Genomic DNA, 27641 nt, shown 5'->3' with positions numbered 1-27641 from the left:
TAATTAAATATTACAATTTGAGGTTTTACTCAATAAAGTTATTCCAAAAAATACAAAAAAATTGTATGAAGGGTGGCCAGCAATTCCAAATATCTACAGAAAAGATTTCTCGTGTCCTGTATTTCGATTGTATTTTACGTCTGTAGAGCAATTGCGTACCAAGAAAAGAAAACGAAATACCTGAATTATTTTCGGAAATAGATTCCGGCCATTCTTTTTTTATAAAAGAATAATCTATCTCGATGTCCGTAAGTATCACAGGAACACTCTCTTCCGCACTTGTGCTTGGTTCTAACTTGATAGCGGGGGAATTCATGCTTTTTATGGTTCAGTTTTATTTTAACTTTATAATGAGATTAAAAGGGCATTTTGAGAGATATGGTCCGATTATTTTCTTAAAAGATTTGCAAATTGTAAAAGGAGCAAAGTTGAATAAAATTACCAAAAAACACAAAATGACAGGAAGCATTCTGAGAAAACTTATCCATAGAAACTACAGAAAAGAAAACAATTTCTTAATTAAGAAGAAATCTAAGTGTTGCCATTTTAAATCTTCGTATGAACCTAAAAACTGGACTGGTTCTTAATAAACAAATTTGAAGCGGCAAATACATAATTTATCATGACATGTCCCATTCCCGGTCAAAAATAATTTACAAGCCGTTATGATTGCATTAACAATGTAAAAATTAAATCCAAATAATTCATTTTATACCACTTTGCGTCTGAATCATTTCGAAAGTTTGTGCTACAAGATTTGGCTTCAGTATCATTCAAAATATAAATGCTTTCTTTGTCCAGGGCTTTTTAGGTTCATAAAAAAAATTACCAACGATTGACTCCATGTGTAGTACTTCAACAAAAAATATGTCTATGATTAACCTCATTACATCGTCCTGCTTCCTAACTCTATTTCTATATAGGTACTAATATGACCATTAACCCACGCAGTTAAATTAACAAAAGTGATTGAAATGTTCCAGTGCTGACATGTTATGGGGACAAATGGTGGGAAAAATTTAATAAACCCGGGCATTACATTAAAGTAGTCCAACAACTGGATAGATATTCAAATTTGTATTTATTTAATATACATAACTTTATCAATTGTTTAATATACATGTCACATTACTACTGTAGGTCGCAAAAATATTATTACTATCTGTGATCTGTCGAATGGATTAATTAAGTCATTTTTCTTTATTTAAAAAAAGAAAGAAAAACATTCCCGGGTCACGAATAACCTGACAATATTTGAAAATCTCCTACTACCACCACAGTAATCGGAAAATGTTGCTTGTGTTGTGATGGAGGACTTAGCCAACCGAGGAATTGAACACACTACGCATGGGTGTAGTGTGTGCAATTCATGCTATTATAAGATCTAACCCATAAATCATTATAATAAATACCAAACGAAACACTTACAATGACAATTGGAATAAAAAACATGCTGGGTCTTGCGAAATATAGGCTTACGCAGAACTCTTAATCCGCACGTGTCCGTAACGTAACGATGGTCCACATTGGTCTTCAAGTCTTCCATATATATCTCCTTCACCCTTCAGTATTTTAAATATGTTCTTATATAAGTCCCGTGCGACATTGAAATTGTCATTAATTTTAGGAATATTTCAATATTCCAATTTCTTATCATGCACTTTGTCATTTTTTAGGATTATTTCCTTTGCATCGAGTATAAATATTTCAAAGGCAATAAGGAACATCATTTAGTTCTCTTTCAGGCATAAAAAATCATACATGTTCACATGAGAGGAAGAGAGAAACTTTTAATAATGTATGGTCGCTCTGGTAAAATATTGGTTACCTGCATTCATTACGGCGTATGATGTTTGGGACCAAATTTGGTTTCCTAATAATAAACGGGTAAAATACATTTAATAATAAATCATTATTTTAGGTATTCCTAAAACGCATATTTACAACCATTATTTTCTAGATAACATAATAAAAATTATTTTCATAAATATCAACCCATTTCGGCGTCAAATGCAAAAGCAAATTTAAAATTTATGGGATTTAGGGATAGACAGAGAAAACAACACCAATAATTATCATTTTAAATTGGTTAACGGACGATACTTTAAAACCAAAATTGAACAATTTGCTAAGAAAATGATAATATTTTGATAACCCGTTATTTATTTCTTGTAAATGATTGTCTTTTTCTGCATTTTACGTATTTTAATCTCGTCGAATTTAATGTTTCAAAGACCCAATCCTGTCTGATTACGTCTAAAAGGGATCCAAATGATAATCTAGTCTCCTTCAAAGGAAGCAATCTTCCGAACAGGCCTTCCATTGATATGCTTGGTATAACTATAAGTGACCAGCTCAGGTACGGGGGCTCCATCGAAGCCAGAGTAAAGTTGGCCTCTCAGAAGCTGGGCGTACTGTACAGGGCCCGCAGATACTTTAATAGTACCTACACAACTGCTGACCCTGTACAAATCGCAAGTGCGCCCTACTGTCGAATTTGGCAGCCATCTCTGGTCTGGAGCCCCTAAATACCTGAAAAAACCCTTGACTCTGTGCAAAAACTGGCGGTCCGTTTGATAGATTCCCCAATCTTAACAAACGGACTGCAATCTTTAGAGCACAGGCGTCAGGTAGGTATGCTGTCCTTGTTCTATCGGTATTACAATGGAAGATGCTCTGAGGAACTAGCGTCATTGATCCCTTCGGCACCGGTGCGTAGTCGGGATACACGCCAAACATTTGTACACAGTTGACACTTGTCACATGAGAACGGGTCGCTTCTACGATTCGTTCTTAAGTTCAACAGCTCGGCAGTGGAACGAACTGCCGGCCTCTGTGTTTCCTCCCTCCTACAACATGGGACTCTTCAAGACCCATGTTCACTCCTTCCTCTCCACAAAAAGATCCTCCACACAGCATCCCCAAAGATGACATAGGCCCTGAGGGAAATTATTTTCTTCAGGGCCTCCTGTGTGGAATTAATATTAAAAAATATATATATAAAAGTATTTGGGCACTTTGTGTGACAAACACTTCCCGCAAACCACTAAAATAACCTTGTAAATAGCAAAATCAGAAGTGAAGATTTTTATTTTCATGACGCAAAAGACTGACTCGAATGACAGATATCTTTCGCTGATCACGTTGTCTTCCGCTGTGCTGCTATTGGCTATTTGGTCTGTTGGAGAAATGCGTTTGTAACAGAGTTCGAATTTTTCACTTAGACTACGAATGGCTGTAGATATTGGCAACAATACTATGAATTTAAACTTAGTAACTTGTTTAAAAACGAGGCTTTATTTTGATCAACTTGTGGATGTTGGATAAACATGCTCTGAATGTTGTGTGATTTTGGTGGACTTGAGACAAAATTCTTTATAAAAACCCATTTAATAATTTTATGACTTGTTTATTAAGAACAATTCCATAACTCAATTTCGCTAAAAATGGTCTGATGGACAAAAACGAACCAGCGCGAAGAGCTGTTCATTGAAATGACAATCAAAAAAATTATCAAATATCATCTGACCCACAATCACAGTACAGGGCACTGACTATATGGAACCTGGCAAAATGGCTGAGACAATACGTGTGACCCATTTCGCTACAGGGTTGAAGAAATACACGTTTTAGGCATGGAAGTGTATTTGTAAAAGCAGGGCTTAACAGAAATAGAAGGTTTAATTATTGAATACTAATGACCTTTTATCGGAGAGGATGTTTTCAAATCAGAGGACCATTGGAGTTGATACCCAATGGCCTTTAACCATTCTGATTGAAAATATCATAAAAAGAATGATTAGCTGTTCATTACCAAGACTTTTAATCTGGCGCAAGGAAGGGTATATGTTTCAAAAACTTAACGAGCTGATGATTTTTATGATTTGTTTAAATTATTTGGCAAAAAACTAATTTGTACTAAAATAATATTTTAAATTCACTTAGTAATTCTAAACTCACTGAGAAAAATATTTTATTTAATATTTAATAGATACACATTTTTGACACTCCATTAAAAAAAACCATATTCAATGAGATATGCTGCTTCATCCTTGTACACTTTGTCAGCATCAAACATTTTATTTGTACTCCATACAGGAGGCCGTGAAGAAAATAATTAGCATCTTTGGGGATGCTGTTTGGAGTTTTCTTTTGAGGAAAAGAAGACGGCTAACGCCTAAGCTAACGGGTTCCCAACCTGTGGGTCCTGTAACGTTTACACCCATCACATCATAACTTATTACACATTTGTGGGGATGAAATAAAATTATGCCAATTTAGCATTTATTTACAAGTGAATATGCACGTGTATTACAGAAAAAATATAAGTAATACACTACAAAACCCAAGAATCTATAATTAAGGAATGATTCTATCTCAGGGCGTGTACAAGATTCCTTAGAATAACTTTTAAGTTGTGTCTGATTGCAAAATCTTTAAAAACAGAACATGAATAATTCACATGTGTTTCTTCAAATCTCCCTTTCTAAGAACATGAATAACTCACATGTGTTTCTTCAAATCTACATGTGAATCCGCAGCATGTGTTTTTTCAAAGCTCCCTTTTGAGAACATGAATAGTTGCAGTCGGGACATGAAAAAGGTTTTTCTCCACTGTGAATCATCATGTGTGTCTTTAAATTTCCATTTTGAGAACATGAATAGTTGCAGTCAGGACATGAAAAGGGCTTATCTCTACTGTGAGTCCACATGTGTATCTTCAAATATCCCCTTCGAGAAAATGAATAGTTGCATTCAGGACATGAAAAAGGTTTTTCTCCACTGTGAGTCAACATGTGTAACATCAAGGCTCCCTTTAGAGAACATGTATAGTTGCAGTCGGGACACGAAAAGGGTTTTTCTCCACTGTGAGTCAACATGTGTCTCTTCAAACCTTCCTTTTGGGAACATGCATAGTTGCACTCGGTGCATGAAAAAGGTTTTTCTCCACTGTGAGTCAGCAGATGTCTAGTTAATTTTCCCCTTGTAATAAATGAAAAATTGCAGTCGGGACATGCAAAAGGTTTTTTTCCACTGTGAGTCGGCATGTGTTTGTTCAAATGTCCCTTTTTAATACATGAAAAGTTTCCATTATGGGTGCACAAGTGGACTTTTAAAGTGGACTCGCCTGAGCAGAAGTTGCAATGAGGACAAGAGAATCGTTTTCCCTCAGGATTTGTCTTCAGAGCCGTCAATAAGTCTGAAAAAGATTGCGGATAAGAGTTTAATAAGTAAAAGCACAATGAAGTCATAAAAACGTTAATATTTAGATTATTTATATAAATTATAAGATGGGTACCTAATTATATAAGATTATTTTTTAAATTGTAGCGGCAGTTACTAAGTAGGTTCTAGAACATTAATACATGCAACGCGCATCACATTGGAATCTACTAGCCGAGCGGCGAAATATGCGCCGACCTACTAGGCTGGGAAGTTTCTCTATTCTACTACGCGTAAGTGTGCCCTATATAAAGCGGCAATATCGAGCTAGGCCAGTCTTGCAAGTGACTTAATCCCATTCAAGTGCCCAGTTATAACTGACGACGGGCGGCCGCTCCGCTGACCATTTTTCCCATAGTACCAGTGAAACCGTATTTAGTATGGTCGTGGTACCATCGATGTAGTCAAAAAGATGTCACAACGTCAACTCGTTTGCATGTAGCTGACATTCACTGTAAAGGACGTTTGATGTGTGATTCAAGGTGCCGAATCACGCCTTCTTGGCACCCCACGTTGACTGCAGTTCCGTCGCGTCCAATTGCAACAAGCTCCTCAAAATCAATATCTTCTTGAGATCATAATGCGGTTCTTTCAAACTAGCGTGTTATCCACCAGGTTTAAAAATTCATCCTTACATAACATAACATATTGGTTGGAATTTCTTGAAAAAACGTTTTCTGTCATTTTTTAGTCTCAAGTTTAAACTACATGAAGGAACAGATCCAGTTCATTTGTTTTTGCACTCAATTCTCATTATTTGTGATTACAATATTTAAAAAAATCATTAATATACATTTTTAATATTTATAATTTTCTTAAATAATTACATGACAGAGCAACAATCCCGCGTAACCCGAAGTCGATATTACTAAGAAAAAGAACTTCCTTACTGAACCACTCCACCATAGTATACAGGTGTATCAGCACAAACCCGACAGACTTAAACCAACGGACCACGCGTTACAAACTTATATCAGACAGCAAAATGACATCTACATTTCTAATTTCAAATAAGCTCAACTATGGTCAATGTCTGTCGGGTACGTGCTGATATACCCTGCATACAGTGACAACATCTATGAATTTTACAAAGGGTTTAAACTTGAGGTTTAAATGTCTCAGGATCTATTTTGATGTACCTACCATTATTATATTATAATAAATGTAAATCGGCTATACCTGCTGTCGGGGTAGTACTTTCAGAGTGCTCTAAGAATTCCCTTTTAACATCCAGTTGGTCTATATCAATTTCCGTATAAGGAATTCCCCCTCGTTCTTCTCGGGGCCCTGGATCTGCCTTTATGGTAACAGTCTCCTTATTAATGATTCCTGGAAAATCAAAACAACAATATGTACATTAATTTGCCCAGACTAACAGCGTTACATTTCAAATTACGGCCGCCTTCTTCAAGAGAGTACTATAAAAAAGCTTTTCGTATTATTAACGATTAAAGAAGCCATTGATAAATCGTGAAGTGGCGGGAATTTATATAATAGACTTATAAAGGTTAATTTAAAAAATAAGAAGGAACCAGATATCCGGTTCAGGTACCGATGCTTCGAGAAGGAAAACCTTACTCTTGAGCATATTCGAAACGAAATTTAATCTAGCAATTTAATTAAAGGCAGTGAAAGAATGCTTTATTACGTCTATTTTATACATATAGTATGAATGTATAGTAACACATCCACTGTGTTTTGGTAAAACATTTATTGGGAATGTTACTTTTCAGTGACTTCATATACTAAGGACGGGTTGTTTCGGAGAATTTGAACAATTCATCAAATTTCAACGTTCATTTCCGGGTTCTGTGAAAGTCCTATTCAAGTTCTGTTATTATATCATTATAGGCTAGTTGCTTGACAAAACTGAAATTAAAACAGATCTTGAAAAAATCTCTCACAGAACTGGAAAATGAACGTTGAAATTTGATGAATTGTTCAAATTCTCCGAAACAACCCGTCCTTAGTCTTCAAAGTACAACATGGTACAATACATTTTGGTGATTAACACATTTTTAATGCTTAAAACTGTATTCGTAAAATAATTTTCAAGTTATTTCGACAAAACCGTTTATTTATTTTAATATCAACGGTATAAAATATACCATATACAGTAAATTATAAACAGTGACATCAGAAAATATACAATTAACAGAAACTCTAGATGGATATAAAAGTTAGAGATACAAGTACATTTAAAACTTATAGGTAGACTAGGTTAGATTATTATTGATTGAAAGATATGATAGTAAAGATATATGATATAATATATTGCAATAGCTAAAATGTATGCATTTATTTTCAGGTTTTGGTTGAAAGTAGGTAAGTGGCATAAAGCTGTTTATTCACCGTATTGACTATTATTATTGACCCAAGTTTCCTCAGTTTCCCCAGGCAGTTCATTTTATTTAGATATTTATTTGACTTTTTACGTAAGTATGAGTAGACTTACATTTTATTGGTCATGATTTAAAAGATATGATATTAAAGCCTTTTTGTACCTAGCTTCTGTGCAGTTAAACAGATCCGCTACATCTGCGTACCTATTACTAATTTCATGTAATCTAAGTACAAGCGAGTGTTTGAAATGTTCAGTCTTAGAATTGTTACAATTAAATAGGGTTTTAGAACGAGTAGCTCTTATGGGTACACGAAATTCAATGAGGTTAATTAAATCAAGGCTGTCTACACTACCATTTACAATTTTGAACATAAATATTCAGTCGGATATAATTCTTCGATCTTACTTTCGGTGGTAAGTGTATTGTCGGAAAAAGTGCAGTAAATTCATCCATGCACTCTTGTAATATGTTAAGATATACAGTAGAATGAAGTGATTTATTTTTTTTGCCTACTTTGCCGATTTATAAGAATTTAGAAATCCCCATAATTACGAAAGATTATTAACAATTAAAACTGTGCTATGAACGCTACTGTTTTTGTTGTTGAAAATCGGCATATTTTTCCTGATTCTAACCTTGTTTTTACTAAGTCTTCTCTTCTCAAGAGACCACAAACAGTAGTTGCGACTTCTATTACAATTTGCACACATCTCTCTTTTGGTTTGAGTATGACAAGAATAAATCTTTATCATTGGTAGTTTGACATCGTCAATTTTGGTCTGATCTACCGATCCTAATTACCATGACTTGTTAAATTTGGTTTGATCTACCGATCGTCATTACCATGACTTGTTAAATTTGGTCTGATCTACCGATCGTCATTACCATGACTTGTTAAATTTGGTCGGATCTACCGATCGTCATTACCATGACTTGTTAAATTTGGTCTGATCTACCGATCGTCATTACCATGACTTGTTAAATTTTCTAATTATTTCAAATTTGATGAGTAGTGGTTTGGTTACATTTTCCTATTTTATAACATCGCTATAATTATTAACCAAAAAAACAAAAACTGGCACTTTAAATGTCGGGTTTTCCAATAAGAGGTGTTATTTTGGTATTCAATCGTAAAAGATCAATGGTTTCGTTGCTTGTGTGGCACGTAACGCCGTCTTGTTGGAAGTACACGTTGTCCAAATCAATACCATCCAATTCCGGCCATAAAAAATCATTAATCATCTCTCGAAAACGCAATTCATTGACCGTAACTGTTGCTCCAGCCTCATTTTCGAAAAAGTAAGGTTCAATGACTCCGCCGGACCATAAACCGCACCAAACAGTCACACGTTGAGGATAGAGAGGGTTTTCAACAATAACTCTTGGGTTTTCCGAGCCCCAGATGCGACAATTTTGCTTGTTGACGAAGCACCGAGGTGGAAATGGGCCTCATCACTGAAGATGATTTGCATTTGATTAACTCAAGTAAATTTTAATAATTTCAATGCGTTGTTGAAGCGTGTATCGTTCCATTTTTATTAATGGCGTAGTTTTTACTTGTCAAATGTCAAAAAGTGACAACTTCAAAAGTAACATTTACCGAAAGAGCGGGCTATTCAAAATAACAACTCTTATTGGAAAACCCTGTATAAGAATAACGTCATTTGCATTTTCGTTTTGCCGGGTTTTACATATACTTTTAAAAATTACCAGACAGCAAAATGACAAATACATTTTTTACTAAAAATAAGCCCAGCAATCGCTGGTTAAAGTCTGTTGGGTAAGTGCTAACTCTGCTCACTTGAGCCCTCGTATACCCAATTTCGTCCGATGTATAACAAGTTTCTTGCTAACTCTTTAAGTTTGTAAGTTGCAAAAAATTTATATCTTATTTTTTACGATAATATCTATACACTTGTTATGCCGAAACTTTAATTATCCATAGAAAAAAATCTCAAAGTAAGCTCCAAAAATTATTTTAAACAAGTTTTATTCTGTTATTTACTATGTTATAGGAATGAAAAATTTCAAAATGTATCTTCAAATGCAACTCAAGCAATTTTCGAGACATTTTTGCTGTATTTCAAACGAGTAGTGTTTTAATAAATATTTTTACCATTTTCACTTAAGGCGATGCACTACGTCGTGTAAATAGAGCCGTTATCAATAACACCCCTTACGTAGATGGCGATAAGGTTTAAATTCCAGCTTAACACCATCCGCCTGTTTTGATTTATGCAAGAAAAAACATGGCCAAAAAGTGCCTTTTATTTTATTTTGTGGATGTTCAGGCATAAATATTTAAAAAATTTCCGATCGTTTTATAAATAACTTAATTTACCACATTATACAATAAAATGATAACCGAAAATGGGTTTGTAAGTAGGAGATTTTGAACTTTAAAGCAGTTTTCATGGGCCTGATACATCATTTTTTCTTAGGCTTATTAAAAGACTTATCTAAAAAATACTAGGTCATTTAGTAGTAGGCCAAGATGTGTTCTACTCGCAGTATTTAATTAAAGCATCTACAACATTTCTAAGTGATCAAATTTTCAAACCAAAAGATCATGAATTTGCATTGCTACGTATGGCATCGCCTTAAGGTCTTAAATGTCTCAGGATCTATATTAATGGTCGTACTTAGCATTATTATTCTTAACCACACAATTCTTAATTTGAACAAATATAAATCAATTTTACCTGCTGTCGGGGTAATACTTTCAGAGTGCTCTAAGCATTCCCTTTTAACATCCAGTTGGTCTATATCAATTTCCGTATAAGGAATTCCCCTTCGTTCTTCTCGGGGCCCTGGATCTGCCTTGATGGTAACATTCTTCTTATTAATGATACCTGGAAAAACAAAACAACAATTTATTTATTTATTTATTCATTTTTTGGGAGATCGACAGTTAATTAGTTAGTTAGTTATTACATTTAATCAGTTTGTACATAAGTGTTATTTAGTAAAATAAAAACAAATAATGAATTTTTTCCTTGTGACTTTAACTGAGACAGCATAATTTAAATTTGTGAGAAAGGAATATTAATTAAAAAAATTATACAAAACAAAAGATTATATGAAACGAAAAATTTACAAAACAATACATTTATAGCCATGGAGAGAGATTGTAGATATAAATCAAATCATAATAGAGATATAAACAATACAAACAATAGAGACATAAACATTATTCACAAACCATCAGAGAAATATTCTTTTATGGACCTTTTGTATTTGGTAAGTTCGCAACTGAAAATATCCACCTTAGATAATACGCTATTGTACTTATTGCATAGTCTGTTCAGGCAAGAATTCTGCTTAGAGTTCGTTTTGCTTTGATCAACCCTGAACAGGACACAAGAGCGTGTTGAACGCGCAGGTACATTGAATGGAATCTTGTTTAGCAACTCTGGGCATTGAATATTATTGTTAACTACTTTATACAGGAATAGTGCATCCTTATGATGCCTCCGTACACTCAGTGAATCAATTTTAAAGTATGAAGCTGTCTCTGCATAATTATTAAATCTTACTTGACTTCGTACATAGGCAAAGTAGAGTTGCTTAATGATATCGATGCTATTAAAAAGTTTTGTGTTTCTTATGATGAAGCCTAACATTTTAACAGCTTTAATTGTGATTTGATACGTACATTATAATTTGTCGGTCTTATACCGAGGGACGAATTACATTTAGGAAAGTAAATGCTGATCAAAAACTTGTACTGTAATACCGATTGGTTTTTCCTTTCCTAAACACGCTCATTAAATAACATACAATACAGGGTGTATCGGCACGTACCCGACAAACTTTAACCAGCTACTCCTTATTTGGAGTAAAAAAATGTATGTGCACTTTGCTGTCGGGTAAAGTTTTTTTTTAATAAAAAAATTATTATTCATATTTTCACCACATGTCACCACTGTTTTATCCTTTGTCAAAGTTTGAAAACCCATCTGGCAACATTTTATTCGAATTCCGTTGAATAATGCACGTGTGTACCTATATTGGCGCACTTTTACAATCACAACGAAATGGCACGGCACCATTCGTCTCATTTTTAACTATTAGTATATAGTGTGTACGAAAGAGCAAAGGCGCTTTTCGACATACTTGCTTATAACAGCTGTTTAACACGAAAAGCAATGCCAATGACAGTGATGTAGTGTGGAAATTTTTAATTTTTTTGTTTTTAATTGAAAAAAATGCTACCGGACAGCAAAGTGCCCATAACATTTTTTACTCCAAATGTGCTAAGGAATAGCTGGTTAAAGTTTGTCGGGTTAGTGCCGATACACCCTGTATATCTGTATATGTTATTAAAATAAATATTGGAAAGTCCTATTTTACAATTATGTCCTGTGCGGGCAAACCATAAATATTTTTTTCTAATAAACAGTGTTAATCTCAAGTGACCTACGGTAAGTATGGTAGTGTGTATATTATCTCCATGTATAGTTGGTAATAACATAGATCATTGTAGAAATGTATTATATATTTGTACAGCGCCCTTGAGGTGATTTTGCACGACAACAATTTATAGTAATTATTTTTTAACGATAAACTAATGTTTGTAAGACAAGTTTTTTATGCATGGCACAAAGGATTATCAAATTATTATAAGCATTAATTTCTTGCCCGAAATATCCATACAAATTGAAAATATCTCCCGAGTAAAAATAAATACCGCCGACAGGAATTGAACCCGCACCTTCTGATGTCCGGTCAGGTGCTCTGGACTACTGAGCTACGTCGGCTTATTCCCAACCCGCCAAATAATTCAATATGTACAAGTACTTCAGTCAACAATTACTGCTTATAATTTTTTTTTCACCTGTAAGCAACCAAATTTATTTTGGTAGGAAAGGCTTTGTAAATGCTGATTTTTTTCACTATACTCGGTCCAACTTTAGAACAACCCGTGGACGCGCATGTCTCCGCCCCTTCGCCCCACTCCTAAAAGGACGAGCGTTAACACATTTAGACCCACTTTTTTAACAAATTAATTATTTAATTTATTTTCCTACCGATAAATAAACTAAAAAATTAAAACATTTTAATACATTCAAATAATGATGATGATAGTATTACAATACATATTGTACTTTATTAGGCATCAGATTTATCAAATCGGCTAAGAAATCAATCCAAAGTTGAAAATATCATCATTGCCATTAAAAAAAAAATAATTTTCCTCAGATGATTCATTTGAAATTTCAAAAGCTAACGAATTATCATTATTGTCCTCTAGTTCATCAACAATGTGATCGATATTCCGAAATTTTTTTTCGATACATATTTATTATCATTGTCCGTTGAGGTTTGTGCACCACCTATAAACATAAAAAAAAACGATCAACACCAACATTCACAAATTTTATACATATATTACCTATCTATATCCTTGAATTATAAAAATGCATTGTTGTAAATCGAATAGTCATACAAATAACACATAAATAATGTTTACCTGTCCTTTTTTGTTTTTCGTAATTGGTGATAATGAATTCGGACATATCGGCTGAACATCCATTTTATAGCAGGGTCTGAATGGGTTAATTTCTCTAAGCGCAGGCACTAACGACTAACGAATTGTCAGCGAAGATTGCCGGAGATAGCCGAGCGATGGAGAAGGAAAGGAGCGGGGGGGTGGTATGCGCAGAACGAACCTAATTTGGTACTCCAACAGGTCGTTCTTATCGTGGACAGAGAATAGATGGCGTCGAGATATATTATATCTACATATGTTGGTGAAATATTTTGACTTGTCAAATATTTATAAGACAAGGTATTTTATGCATGGCACAAAGGATAACAAATTATTATAAGCATTAATTACTCGCCTGAAATATCCATACAAATTAAAAATATCTCCTGATTAAAAATGAAAAAAATATATAATAAGCAGTAATTGTCGATTGAAGTACATATGGAATTATTTGACGGATTGGGAATAAGCCGACGTAGCTCAGTGGTCCAGAGCACCTGACCGGACATCAGAAGGTGCTAGTTCAATTCCCGTAGGTGGCATTTATTTTTACTCGGGAGATATTTTCAATTTGTATGGATATTTCAGGCGAGTAATTATTAATGCTAATAAGAATATGCAATAACAATAACGGAATGGTTTTAACAGTCGCTTACCCGCCGGTAGGAGAATTCGTTCTGAGGGCTCAAAGTATTCCTTTTTAATACCAGGAACCTCGATATCAATTGCAGTATTAGACATTTCACTTGCTTCGATGGTGACTCCGTCTACATTTGAAGGCTGCGTTGAACTCATTCCATCTGTTAACAGAAATTACTTACTAAACAAATGGAACCCGTAATCGGAATGATACAGTCTGAAAATACTTTCAAAACCGCACAGGAAGGGGCGCTCTCGTCAGGTGTCAGTTATTTCATAAAAATAAATAAACGTAATATAAACCCTGCTGTATATTTTTCTGGTTTTGGACTTTACTGGAAACACTTGTCGTATTTTAACTTTTTTATTTCGTATCACAAAACATGCCTTTTATAATATCTACGTTGACAATAACAATTTATTGATAACGGGCCCGACCCTTGTACAGCTAAACACTGTTTACTGTAATAAATTTCTGAAGGAAAGAACACTTTTTTCACTGGGAACAGGCCCTTTATAGATCAAAAATACTAATCCATTGACAGATTGATATACACAATGAAAAAAAAGGCAACTGCTTATCGACAAAGTAGAGCTCTAAAATGTTAGCACAGATTCACACCATTTCTAATAATTAACTATTCAAACAATCCATAGATGGCGACTGTATCCAGAATTTAATTAATAAAGAACTTATAAAATTAAACACCTGCAGAATAGCAAATATAAGATTGATGTGTAATTTTAGAATTTCAAAAACCCTGTATGTTTAATCATAGTCCCTGTACTGTATGAATATAAAATGTATTGAACTGCGATTACATCTTCCGTTAAACGCGGTTAAACTTTTATTATAAAAAAATATTCGTAAATATACAGAAAATAGGGACACGGTTAATTCGCAAATTCATTGGAAAAACCATCGTGTATCATTTATATAACAATGAGAAGGAAGTAATTCCGTATCCAGAAATGGGTAATTTGACTCTTTTCTTCACGCCATGTGCTGAAATAATACATATGTATGGTGACCGGATAAGTCACACCTATAAAAAGTTGTAACGAAGATTTAATATTACTTAGTGTAAAGAATAAAAATGTTAAATTTTAAATAAAAGATCCAGTCATGGTGGTTTGATGTTAAGTTAAAAATTGTGGGCAATCCAAAAATGATTTTAATTTTGAATATCATTACGAGATTATCAATTTGGGCACCAGTTCCATATAATAACGATGGAAAAAAAATTATAAATTATAGTAAACCAATATTTAAAGTGAATCTCTAGGAATTAATGCACGATGAAAGCATCTCACGAATCTGTTCCTCTTCCTCGTACGTCTGATTGCAACCGCCGCTACCGGAATACTTACCGAATACTTAATTACCCGAATTGGTTTATTTATGCCGAATAGTCCTCGTGTCTTCCGTCAGACAACTTCGAACAGCTCTTCAGCAGTGTCGTCATATGTAAGACGTCCACACTAAATAATACATTAACGGGGTACTTGATTTATCACGTTACAAAGTGTTATAAAGTTATGAAAATTGATGAAACAAAAACTAGGTTAAATAAGTTACATATGTAACTACTTAACACAGTTTTTGTTGAATTAGGCCCATTGTCCACACAGTCGTCTTTTGTAGGATGCATGTTACCTACAAATGAAGATAGGCGTATTTTGCATATTTGTTATGTCCACGCTGCTTCATGCAATAGTCAGTCACGTTACAAAACGTCTCAGTTTTCTTTCAACTTTTGTTGTGAAAATGTCAAGTGATGATGATGAAGTGATTATAGCATACTATTTTATTAGAAGACGACGAAAAAGGCGAAGAAAGTACTGGATTCATCCATACATCAAAATAAATATAAATTGTAGAGTGTTTGTTGCTGCCAGAGAGTTATCAAAAGATGATTCTGTATTTCAATCATTTTACCGAATGACTAAACATACGTACCAAAATTTAGTCTCTACTGTTGGACCACTGATACAAAGACAAAATACTGCAATGCGGTCGGTCGAATAGTGACATGTTGCCGCGCGCACCGCATTACGAACGCATGACGAGCGGCTGACGTGACGTTGCCGCTTCGTGGACACAGATTTCATTGTTTCTACGCAAGATGCAAGTATTCGTCTTGCAATCGTCAATTAACGAAAGCGTGCGTATGACGTGCGGTTACGTGGAAAATGGGCCTTAGGCTACATTTGTAACTATTTAACCTAGTTTTTGTTTCATCACTTTTAAATGTGTGTTGAATTGTCATTTTGAGGAGTTATCATCGAACCCATGTGTATATCTATATTTTTATGCTATTTCTTCTTATCTACGGTTTAATTAAACCCAAACTGACAACCTAAGAATTTTGGGAACGCATATTCATATTTTAGTTTAATAAGAGAAGAAAAAAACTAACCTCAAAACTTTGCCATCAAGGCAATGGCCTCCAAATAATGATTAGTTTAAATTTTAACGAAAAAACAATTAAAATGAAATATTTCCATTCCCCAAAACGACTACAAAGTATTATTTTAAATAAAATGCGTATTAAGCGTGTCCCTTTTTTCTGTACATTTACCAAACTATTTTTTACGTGTTGCTAGTTGTTAGAGTTCTTCACAAGGCGAAATTCAACGTTTTATATTATCTTGTTGGTGGCATGTATTTTTTGTCCTTTTTGCAACAGTCGCAAATTTTCTTACAAAGCAAAAAGACAAAATCAAAGAAGAAATGGTAATTTTTCGGGATCACTAGCTATGCTTAATACAATTTTATTTAAAATAAACCTTTTGATTCACCTTAATTACTATAAAAGAAATCTGCTTTTGGGGAATTTTTAATTTTAGCATTCTTAATTTTAATAACGTAACATGAACATGACATGGGATGACGACCGTAATAATATGTTGAAGACATTTTTCTTATGTTGGTATTTCTGATACTATACGAGTGGCTAGAAGAGACTTTATTACCATTTACTCTTTGCAAATGAGATAGGTACTATTTTGGAAGGGTTTGTTTGGTGTAGGTTAAGTTAGGTTAGGATAGTATGGGTTAGTATAGGTTAGGTTGAGCTAGTTTAGTAAAGGTTAGGTTAGGTTTGTTTAGTATAGGTTAGATTATGTCAGTATTGGTTAGGCTAGGTTAGTATAGGTTAGATTAGGTTAACTTAGGTCAGATTAGGTAAGGTTAGATTAGGTTAGGTTAGATTTGGTAAGGTTAGATTTGGTTTGGTTAGGTAAAGTTAGGTTAGGTTTTATTTCATACAAAAAAATTGTAATAAAAAACTGCTTAAATACCCTAATTTTTTTCAGAGTTCCGCCGATATACTCATGAATTAAATGGTAATAATGTTTCTTGTGGACCCTGGTGTAGAATCAGAATTACCAATATATGAAAATATCGTTAACAGAAATTATTGTAAATAGTTGTAATCCCATATAACGAAAGCGAATGTTCAAAATACGTCATTAAAAATTATGTTAAAATTAAAAATTTCCCAAAGGCAGATAGTTGCCAATAATTAAGGTGAATCAAAAGTTTTTAATTATTGAAGACAATATTAGCGATTTCTAAACGAAAATCTGAAACAGAAAAATCAGAAAAGTATACGGTCACATCTAGGACTCGAACCCAGGACCCCTGCCTTGCCGGGACACCGCTCTACCAACTGAGCTAATGGGACTCTATCCCCCTCGGTCACTTTTAACTGTATCATACAAATATCTTTGTATATGATCGCAAATTTCCTTCGCTAACATTGTCTTCAATAATTAAATATTACAATTTGAGGTTTTACTCAATAAAGTTATTCCAAAAAATACAAAAAAATTGTATGAAGGGTGGCCAGCAATTCCAAATATCTACAGAAAAGATTTCTTGTGTCCTGTATTTCGATTGTATTTTACGTCTGTAGAGCAATTGCGTACCAGGAAAAGAAAACGAAATACCTGAATTATTTTCGGAAATAGATTCCGGCCATTCTTTTTTTATAAAAGAATAATCTATCTCGATGTCCGTAAGTATCACAGGAACACTCTCTTCCGCACTTGTGCTTGGTTCTAACTTGATAGCGGGGGAATTCATGCTTTTTATGGTTCAGTTTTATTTTAACTTTATAATGAGATTAAAAGGGCATTTTGAGAGATATGGTCCGATTATTTTCTTAAAAGATTTGCAAATTGTAAAAGGAGCAAAGCTGAATAAAATTAACAAAAAACACAAAGTGACAGGAAGCATTCTGAGAAAACTTATCCATAGATACTACAGAAAAGAAAATAATTTCTTAATTAAGAAGAAATCTAAGTGTTGCCATTTTAAATCTTCGTATAAACCTAAAAACTGGACTGGTTCTTAATAAACAATTTGAAGCGGCAAATACATAATTTTATCATGACATGTCCCATTCCCGGTCAATAATTTACAAGCCGTTATGATTAAAAATTAAATCCAAATAATTCATTTTATACCACTTTGCATATGAATCATTTTGAAACTTTGTGATACAAGATTTGGCTTCAGTATCATTCTTGCAAAATATAAATGCTTTCTTTGTCCAGGGCTTTTTAGGTTAATAAAAAAAATTACCAACGATTGACTCCATGTGTAGTACTTCAACAAAAAATATGTCTATGATTAACCTCATTACATCGTCCTGCTTCCTAACTCTATTTCTATATAATTATGACCATTAACCCACGCAGTTAAATTAAGCATCAAGTACTTGCGGCAGTGATTGAAAGGTTCCAGTGCTGACATGTTATGGGGACAAATGGTGGGAAAAATTTAATTAACCCGGGCATTACATTAAAGTAGTCCAACAACTGGATAGATATTCGAATTTGTATTTATTTAATATACATAACTTTATCAATTGTTTAATATACATGTCACATTACTACTGTAGGTAGCGAAAATATTATTACTATCTGTGATCTGTCGAATGGATTAATTAAGTCATTTTTCTTTATTTAAAAAAAGAAAGAAAAACATTCCCGGGTCACGAATAACCTGACAATATTTGAAAATCTCCTACTACCACCACAGTAAGCGGAAAATGTTGCTTGTGTTGTGATGGAGGACTTAGCCAACCGAGGAATTGAACACACTACGCATGGGTGTAGTGTGTTCAATTCATGCTATTATAAGATCTAACCCATAAATCATTATAATAAATACCAAACGAAACACTTACAATGACAGTTGGAATAAAAAACATGCTGGGTCTTGCGAAATATAGGCTTACGCAGAACTCAATCCGCACATGTCCGTAACGTAACGATGGTCCACATTGGTCTTCAAGTCTTCCATATATATCTCCTTAACCCTTCAGTATTTTAAATATGTTCTTATATAAGTCCCATTAATGACATTGAATTTGTCATTAATTTTAGGAATATTTCAATATTCCAATTTGTTATCATGCACTTTGTCATTTTTTTAAGATTATTTCCTTTGTATCGAGTATAAATATTCCAAAGACAATAAGGAACATCATTTAGTTCTCTTTCAGACATAAAAAAAATCATAAATGTTCACATGTGAGGAAGAGAGATATCTGACTTTTAATAATGTTTGGTCGCTCTGGTAAAATATTGGTTACCTGCATTCATAACGGCATATGCTGTTTGGGACCAAATTTGGTTTCCTAATAATTAACGGGTAAAATACATTTAATAATAAATCATTATTTTAGGTATTCCTAAAATACATATTTACAACCATTAAAAATATAATTTCTAGGTAACATAATAAAAATGATTTTCATAAATATCAACCCATTTCGGCGTCAAATGCAAAAGCAAATTTAAAAATTATGGGATTTAGGGATAGACAGAGAAAACAACACCAATAATTATTTTTTCAAATTGGTTAACGGACGATACTTTAAAACCAAAATCGAACAATTTGCTAAGAAAATGATAATATTTTGATAACCCATTATTTTTTTCTTGTAAATGTTTGTCTTTTTCTGCATTGTTACGTATTTGGGCACTTTGTGTGACAAACACTTCCCGCAAACCACTAAAATAACCTTGTAAATAGCAAAATCAGAAGTGAAGATTTTTATTTTCATGACGCAAAAGACTGACTCGAATGACATATCTTTCGCTGATCACGTTGTCTTCCGCTGTGCTGCTATTGGCTATTTGGTCTGTTGGAGAAATGCGTTTGTAACAGAGTTCGAATTTTTCACTTAGACTACGAATGGCTGTAGATATTGGCAACAATACTATGAATTTAAACTTAGTAACTTATTTAAAAACGAGGCTTTATTTTGATCAACTTGTGGATGTTGGATAAACATGCTCTGAATGTTGTGTGATTTTGGTGGACTTGAGACAAAATTCTTTATAAAAACCCATTTAATAATTTTATGACTTGCTTATTAAGAACAATTCCATACTTAACTCAATTTCGCTAAAAATGGTCTGATGGACAAAAACGAACCAGCGCGAAGAGCTGTTCATTGAAATGACAATCAAAAAAATTATCAAGTATCCTCTGACCCACAATCACAGTACAGCGCACTGACTATATGGAACCTGGCAAGATGGCTGAAACAACAAGTGTGACCCTGTCGCTACAGGGTTGAAGAAGAATATGTTTTAGGCATGGAAGTGTAGTTGTGAAAGCAGGGCTTAACAGGAATAGAAGGTTTAATTATTGCATACTAAAGACCTTTTATCAGAGGGGATGTTTTCAATTCAGAGGACCATTGGAGTTGATACCCAATGGTCGCTAACCATTCTGATTGAAAATATGATAAAAATAATGACTTGCTGTTCATTACCAAGACATTTAATTTGGCCCAAGGAAGGGTATATGTTTCAAAAACTTAAGGAGCTGATGATTTTTGTGATTTGTTGAAATTATTTGGCAAAAAGTTAATTTATACTAAAATAATATTATAAATTCACTTTGTAATTTTTTTAAAATAAAACTCACTGAGGAAAACATTTTATTTAATTATTACACATTTTTTAACACTCCATTAAAAAAAACATATTCAATGAGATATGCTGCTTCATCCTTGTACACTTTGTCAGCTTCAAACATTTTATTTGTACTCCATACAGGAGGCCGTGGAGAAAATGATTAGCATCTTTGGGGATGCTGTTTGGATTTTTCTTTTTGAGGAAAAGAAGACGGCTAACGCCTAAGCTAACGGGTTCCCAACCTGTGGGTCCTGTAACGTTTACACCCATCACATCATAACTTATTACACATTTGTGGGGATGAAATAAAATTATGCCAATTTAGCATTTATTTACAAGTGAACATACACGTGTATTATGGAAAAAATATAAGTAATACACTACAAAACCCAAGAATATATAATTAAGGAATGATTCTATCTCAGGGCGTGTACAAGATTCCTTAGAATAACTTGTAAGTTGTGTCTGATTGCAAAATCTTTAAACACAGAACATAAATAATTCACATGTGTTTCTTCAAATCTCCCTTTCTAAGAACATGAATAACTCACATGTGTTTCTTCAAATCTACCTCCACAGAACATGAATAATTGCACTCGGGACGTAACAAGAGGTTATTCTCTACTGTGAATCCGCAGCATGTGTTTTTTCAAAGCTCCCTTTTGAGAACATGAATAGTTGCAGTCGGGACATGAAAAAGGTTTTTCTCCACTGTGAATCATCATGTGTGTCTTTAAATTTCCATTTTGAGAACATGAATAGTTGCAGTCAGGACATGAAAAGGGCTTATCTCTACTGTGAGTCCGCATGTGTATCTTCAAATCTCCCCTTCGAGAAAATGAATAGTTGCATTCAGGACATGAAAAAGGTTTTTCTCCACTGTGAATCAGCATGTGTCTAGTCAATTTTCCTTTTGCAATACATGAAAAGTTGCAGTCAGGACATGAAAAAGGTTTTTCTCCACTGTGAGTCAGCATGTGTAACATCAAGGCTCCCTTTAGAGAACATGTATAGTTGCAGTCGGGACACGAAAAGGGTTTTTCTCCACTGTGAGTCAACATGTGTCTCTTCAAACCTCCCTTTTGGGAACATGCATAGTTGCACTCGGTGCATGAAAAAGGTTTTTCTCCACTGTGAGTCAGCAGATGTCTAGTTAATTTTCCCCTTGTAATAAATGAAAAATTGCAGTCGGGACATGCAAAAGGTTTTTTTCCACTGTGAGTCGGCATGTGTTTGTTCAAATGTCCCTTTTTAATACATGAAAAGTCTCCATTATAGGTGCACAAGTGGACTTTTAAAGTGGACTCGCCTGAGCAGAAGTTGCAATGAGGACAAGAGAATCGTTTTCCCTCAGGATTTGTCTTCAGAGCCGTCAATAAGTCTGAAAAAGATTGCGGATAAGAGTTTAATAAGTAAAAGCACAATGAAGTCATAAAAACGTTAATATTTAGACTATTTATATAAATTATAAGATGGGTACCTAATTATATAAGATTATTTTTTAAATTGTAGCGGCAGTTACTAAGTAGGTTCTATAACATTAATACATGCAACGCGGATCACATTGGAATCTACTAGCCGAGCGGCGAAATATGCGCCGACCTACTAGGCTGGGAAGTTTCTCGATTCTACTACGCGTAAGTGTGCCCTATATAAAGCGGCAATATCGAGCTAGGCCAGTCTTGCAAGTGACTGAATCCCATTCAAGTGCCCAGTTACAAATGACGACGGGCGGCCGTTCCGCTGACCATTTTTCCCATAGTACCAGTGAAACCGTATTTAGTATGGTCGTGGTTCCATCGATGTTGTCAAAAAGATGTCACAACGTGAACTCGTTTGCATGTAGCCGACCTTCACTGTAAAGGACGTTTGACGTGTGATTCAAGGTGCCGAATCACGCCTTCTTAGCACCCTACGTTGACTGCAGTTCCGTCGCGTCCAATTGCAACAAGCTCCTCAAAATCAATATCTTCTTAATATCATAATCCGGTTCTTTCAAACTAGCGTGTTATCCACCAGGTTTAAAAAATCGTCCTTACACAACATATCATATTGGTTGGAATTTCTTGAAAAAACGTTTTCTGTCATTTTTTAGTCTCAAGTTTAAACTACACGAAGGAACAGATCCAGTTCATTTGTTTTTGCACTTAATTCTCATTATTTGTGATTTCAATATTTAAAAAAATATATTAATATACATTGTTAATATTTATATATTTTTTTAAATAATTACATGACAGAGCAACAATCCCGCGTAACCCGAAGTCGATATTACTAAGAAAAATAACTTCCTTACTGAACCACTCCACCGTAGTATACAGGTGTATCAGCACAAACCCGACAGACTTAAACCAACGGACCACGTGTTACAAACTTATATCAAACAGCAAAATGACATCTACATTTCTAATTCCAAATAAGCTCAACTATGGTCAATGTCTGTCGGGTACGCGCTGATATACCCTGCATACAGTGACAACATCTATGAATTTTACAAAGGGTTTAAACTTGAGGTCTAAATGTCTCGGGATCTATTTTGATGTACCTACCATTATTCTAAGTCATACAATTCTTAATTTGAATAAATGTAAATCGGCTTTACCTGCTGTCGGGGTAGTACTTTCAGAGTGCTCTAAGAATTCCCTTTTAACATCCAGTTGGTCTATATCAATTTCCGTATAAGGAATTCCCCCTCGTTCTTCTCGGGGCCCTGGATCTGCCTTTATGGTAACAGTCTCCTTATTAATGATTCCTGGAAAATCAAAACAACAATATGTACATTAATTTGCCCAGACTAACAGCGTTACATTTCAAATTACGGCCGCCTTCTTCAAGAGAGTACTATAAAAAAGCTTTTCGTATTATTAACGATTAAAGAAGCCATTGATAAATCGTGAAGTGGCGGGAATTTATATAATAGACTTATAAAGGTTAATAAGAAATAAGAAGGAACCAGATATCCGGTTCAGGTACCGATGCTTCGAGAAGGAAAACCTTACTCTTGAGCATATTCGAAACGAAATTTAATTGCTTAAAGGCAGTGAAAGAATGCTTTATTACGTCAATTTTATACATATAGTATGAATGTATAATAACACATCCACTGTGTTTTGGTAAAACATTTATTGGGAATGTTACTTTTCAGTGACTTCATATACTAAGGACGGGTTGTTTCGGAGAATTTGAACAATTCATCAAATTTCAACGTTCATTTCCGGGTTCTGTGAAAGTCCTATTCAAGTTCTGTTATTATATCATTATAGGCTAGTTGCTTGACAAAACTGAAATTAAAACATCTTGAAAAAATCTCTCACAGAACTGGAAAATGAACGTTGAAATTTGATGAATTGTTCAAATTCTCCGAAACAACCCGTCCTTAGTCTTCAAAGTACAACATGGTACAATACATTTTGGTGATTAACACATTTTTAATGCTTAAAACTGTATTCGTAAAATAATTTTCAAGTTATTTCGACAAAACCGTTTATTTATTTTAATATCAACGGTATAAAATATACCATATACAGTAAATTATAAACAGTGACATCAGAAAATATACAATTAACAGAAACTCTAGATGGATATAAAAGTTAGAGATACAAGTACATTTAAAACTTATAGGTAGACTAGGTTAGATTATTATTGATTGAAAGATATGATAGTAAAGATATATGATATAATATATTGCAATAGCTAAAATATATGCATTTATTTTCAGGTTTTGGTTGAAAGTAGGTAAGTGCCATAAAGCTGTTTATTCACCGTATTGACTATTATTATTGACCCAAGTTTCCTCAGTTTCCCCAGGCAGTTCATTTTAATTAGATATTTATTTGACTTTTTACGTAAGTATGAGTAGACTTACATTTTATTGGTCATGATTTAAAAGATATGATATTAAAGCCTTTTTGTACCTAGCTTCTGTGCAGTTAAACAGATCCGCTACATCTGCGTACCTATTACTAATTTCATGTAATCTAGGTACAAGCGAGTGTTTGAAATGTTCAGTCTTAGAATTGTTACAATTAAATAGGGTTTTAGAACGAGTAGCTCTTATGGGTACACGAAATTCAATGAGGTTAATTAAATCAAGGCTGTCTACACTACCATTTACAATTTTGAACATAAATATTCAGTCGGATATAATTCTTCGATCTGAGAGTTTTAATAAATTGAATTTTTCTAAGTAATTATAGTTTATACTTTCAATGGGAATACCGAGTTTAAAGTTAATGTGTCAGGAATTTGTGTTGAATTTTTTCTATTCAATCTGAATGTATTTTATAATGTGGGGACCAGATCGAAGAGTTATATTCGACTTGACTTCGAACTAAAGATGTATACAAAATTTTGAAGGTTGAAATATTTATGAAGCCTCTGGATTTTCGAAGAATGAATCCAAGCATTTTCATTCCCTTATTGTTAATTGAGTTATGTGAGATATAAAGTTTAATTTAGAGTCGAAAATGATGCCCAGGTAATTAATTTCTTCGACAAAGGTAAGGGTTGAGTTATTAAGTTCATATGAATAAATAATTGGTTGACTTATTTTGTAAAATCTTATTGAATGGCACTTATTTATATTGAGATATAGTTTATTTGGAGTGCACCAATTATTTAACCTGTTTAAGTTATTTTGTAGACTGATACAATCTTCAACGGTTTTTACTTTTTTTAAATGTTTTTAAATCGTCTGTAAAAAGTAATACATTTATATCGTTATCAAATATATTAAAAATATCGTTTATAAACATTAAAAACAATATCGGGCCTAAATGAGACCCCTGTGGTACACCACTTGTAACTATAAATTGGTTTGAAAGGAACGAATTGATTTTTACTAGTAGAACTCTTTCAGTTAGATAGCTTGCGAACCAGTCTAAAAGTATTCCATCGATACCGAGCTTACATAGTTTGACGAAGAGAATTTTATCGCAAACTTTGTCAAATGCCTTAATAAGTCCGTATATATGGAATCGACTTGAGTTTTATTAGCTAATGCGTTAGATATATAGTTTTCATATAATGAGAGATTTGTCAAAGTTGATCTGCCCGAATAGTTTATCAAAAAGTTTCGGTATTACGGATAGCTTACATATTGGTCTATAGTTGGTTATATCACATTTATTGCCCTTTTTGAATATAGGTGTCAGAAAACAACGTTTCCAAATGTTATGGAAGCAACCTGTATCAAGGGAATGATTAAACAATAAACTTCAATATCTTTAAGTAGTTTCACGAATCCGTAAATATTCGTTTTTATTGTCTCCTGAAAAGTTTTAATTCCGAAGCCTAAAGGGTTTTACCAAACCACAGTTGAAACATGTTCTTGTCTCAAAGACGACAAAGTGATGACTTGAGGAATCAGAAACATTGTTTATTTATTTAGTTAGAACTGACGGCACAAGTTCCTTTTAGATACGTGATTGTTATTAACAGTCAAAGTACAATATAGAAAGAAGAAATATTGTTATTGACAGTCAAAGTACAATATAGAAAGAAGAAAGATTGTTATTGACAGTCAAAGTACAATAAAGAAAGAAGAAAGAAAGGAAAAATTATAAGATAATATAAGTAAACAAGAAGAAAAAAACATTAGTACAAAGTTAGTGGAAGAAGTGAAGAAGAAACGAAAACAAAAAACCCGTTATGCAGTGACCTCTTTAAAATATGCGCTGCTAAAATGTTAAATATTTACAGCTTCATATTTTAACAGGGACATGTTAAAAAAACATTTTATTTAAGCGTATACCTTATACTGGACATGCGAGCTTATAAAAATATAATCAAGGAAGTTTGGCTTACTCGCCGCTAGGTGAATTCTTTCAGAGGGCTCAAAGTATTCATTTTTAATACCAGGAACCTCAATATCAATTGCAGTATTAGACATTTCACTTGCTTCGATGGTGACTCCATCTACATTTGAAGGCTCCGTTGTACTCATTGGACCTGTGCAGAGAATATGCTTACTAAACAAATGGAACCCGTAATCGGAATGATACAGTCTGAAAATACTTTCGAAACCATACAGGAAGGGTCGCTCTCATCGGGGGTAGTAAAATAGTTTCAATTATATTAAATATAGGTAATATATCCCAGCGGAATAGCGTTTGTAGGATGGTTGGGGCATGTCGATATAGTCAACAAAAAACTTGCAATATCTTCGATAGTATAACAGTTATCTATGTACTAAAAAAAGAAAACGTTGTACCTGAATTGTCTTCGGAAATGGATTCCGGACATTCTTTTTTTATAAAAGAAAAATCTATATCGATTTCTGTAAGTATCACAGCAACACTCTCTTCCGCACTTGTTCCTGGTTCTACTTTGATGGCGGTGGAATCCATGTTTTTTTCCTGGAATCAATGGATCTGATAGTTCAGTCTTATTTTAACTTTATAACAATGAGCGTGAAGGTTTTATTAAGAGAACTGATTATTGGTTTTCCAACGTTTGAAAATTGACGAATGAACGCCAAATAACATAACCAACAAAAAAGTGACAGGAAGCATTCGTGGCATATTCGGAGAAAATTTACCCATAGATGCTTCAGAAAAGAAAATAATTTCTGAATTTACGATGAAATCTAAGTGTTGCCATTTCAAATTTGCGTGAACTTAACAGTAGCGATGGACACAATCGATGAATCATCGATGATTTACTCGATCTTTTTTTCCATCGACATATTGAGACTAATATTCATGGACAAAACAAAACGATTCTGTCAAAAATTGACTTCTGTCTTGTTCTTGATTCGTCATCACAGTCCGAGACAATCGTTTTGAAAGGTCATCGAATAAGGAATCGATTCTGTAGGAAATCATTGACATTAAACCAGTCACGACATTGGTTAGAATTCATCGATATAAAATCGATTTCCTGATACGTAAAAAATATCTGAAAAATGAGATATTATTTCCTTGGTGCATTGTGTTACGTACTACCTAATATGATTTATTTATTCAACATCAACGATATAAATATATTCAATAAACAATAAT

General features: G+C 33.7%; 2 protein-coding genes across 2 annotated transcripts; both read right to left on the bottom strand.

Annotated features, from left to right (window-relative positions):
- Positions 1-4000: 4000 nt before the first annotated feature.
- LOC149414051 (uncharacterized) lies at positions 4001-17946 on the bottom strand. The gene is made up of 5 exons (XM_089643967.1): positions 17653-17946; positions 13716-13859; positions 10271-10420; positions 6403-6552; positions 4001-5200 (listed from the first exon to the last, which is right to left on the bottom strand). Exons 1-5 carry the CDS (start codon positions 17786-17788, stop codon positions 4524-4526), a joined length of 1257 nt encoding a protein of 418 aa, XP_089500093.1. The 5' UTR covers positions 17789-17946; the 3' UTR covers positions 4001-4523.
- Positions 17947-20696: 2750 nt separating this feature from the next.
- On the bottom strand, positions 20697-27170 carry LOC149414050 (uncharacterized). The gene is made up of 4 exons (XM_089643969.1): positions 26852-27170; positions 26446-26589; positions 23243-23392; positions 20697-22021 (listed from the first exon to the last, which is right to left on the bottom strand). Exons 1-4 carry the CDS (start codon positions 26985-26987, stop codon positions 21255-21257), a joined length of 1197 nt encoding a protein of 398 aa, XP_089500095.1. The 5' UTR covers positions 26988-27170; the 3' UTR covers positions 20697-21254.
- Between the last annotated feature and the right edge of the window lie 471 nt (positions 27171-27641).

This window comes from Hesperophylax consimilis, chromosome 20, assembly GCF_061612785.1.
Source record: "Hesperophylax consimilis isolate HC1 chromosome 20, BYU_Hcon_1.0, whole genome shotgun sequence".
Classification (NCBI taxonomy): domain Eukaryota; kingdom Metazoa; phylum Arthropoda; class Insecta; order Trichoptera; family Limnephilidae; genus Hesperophylax; species Hesperophylax consimilis.
The sequence above is the reverse complement of the archived record's forward strand: the minus strand, read 5'-3'. Positions and strand labels throughout refer to the sequence as shown.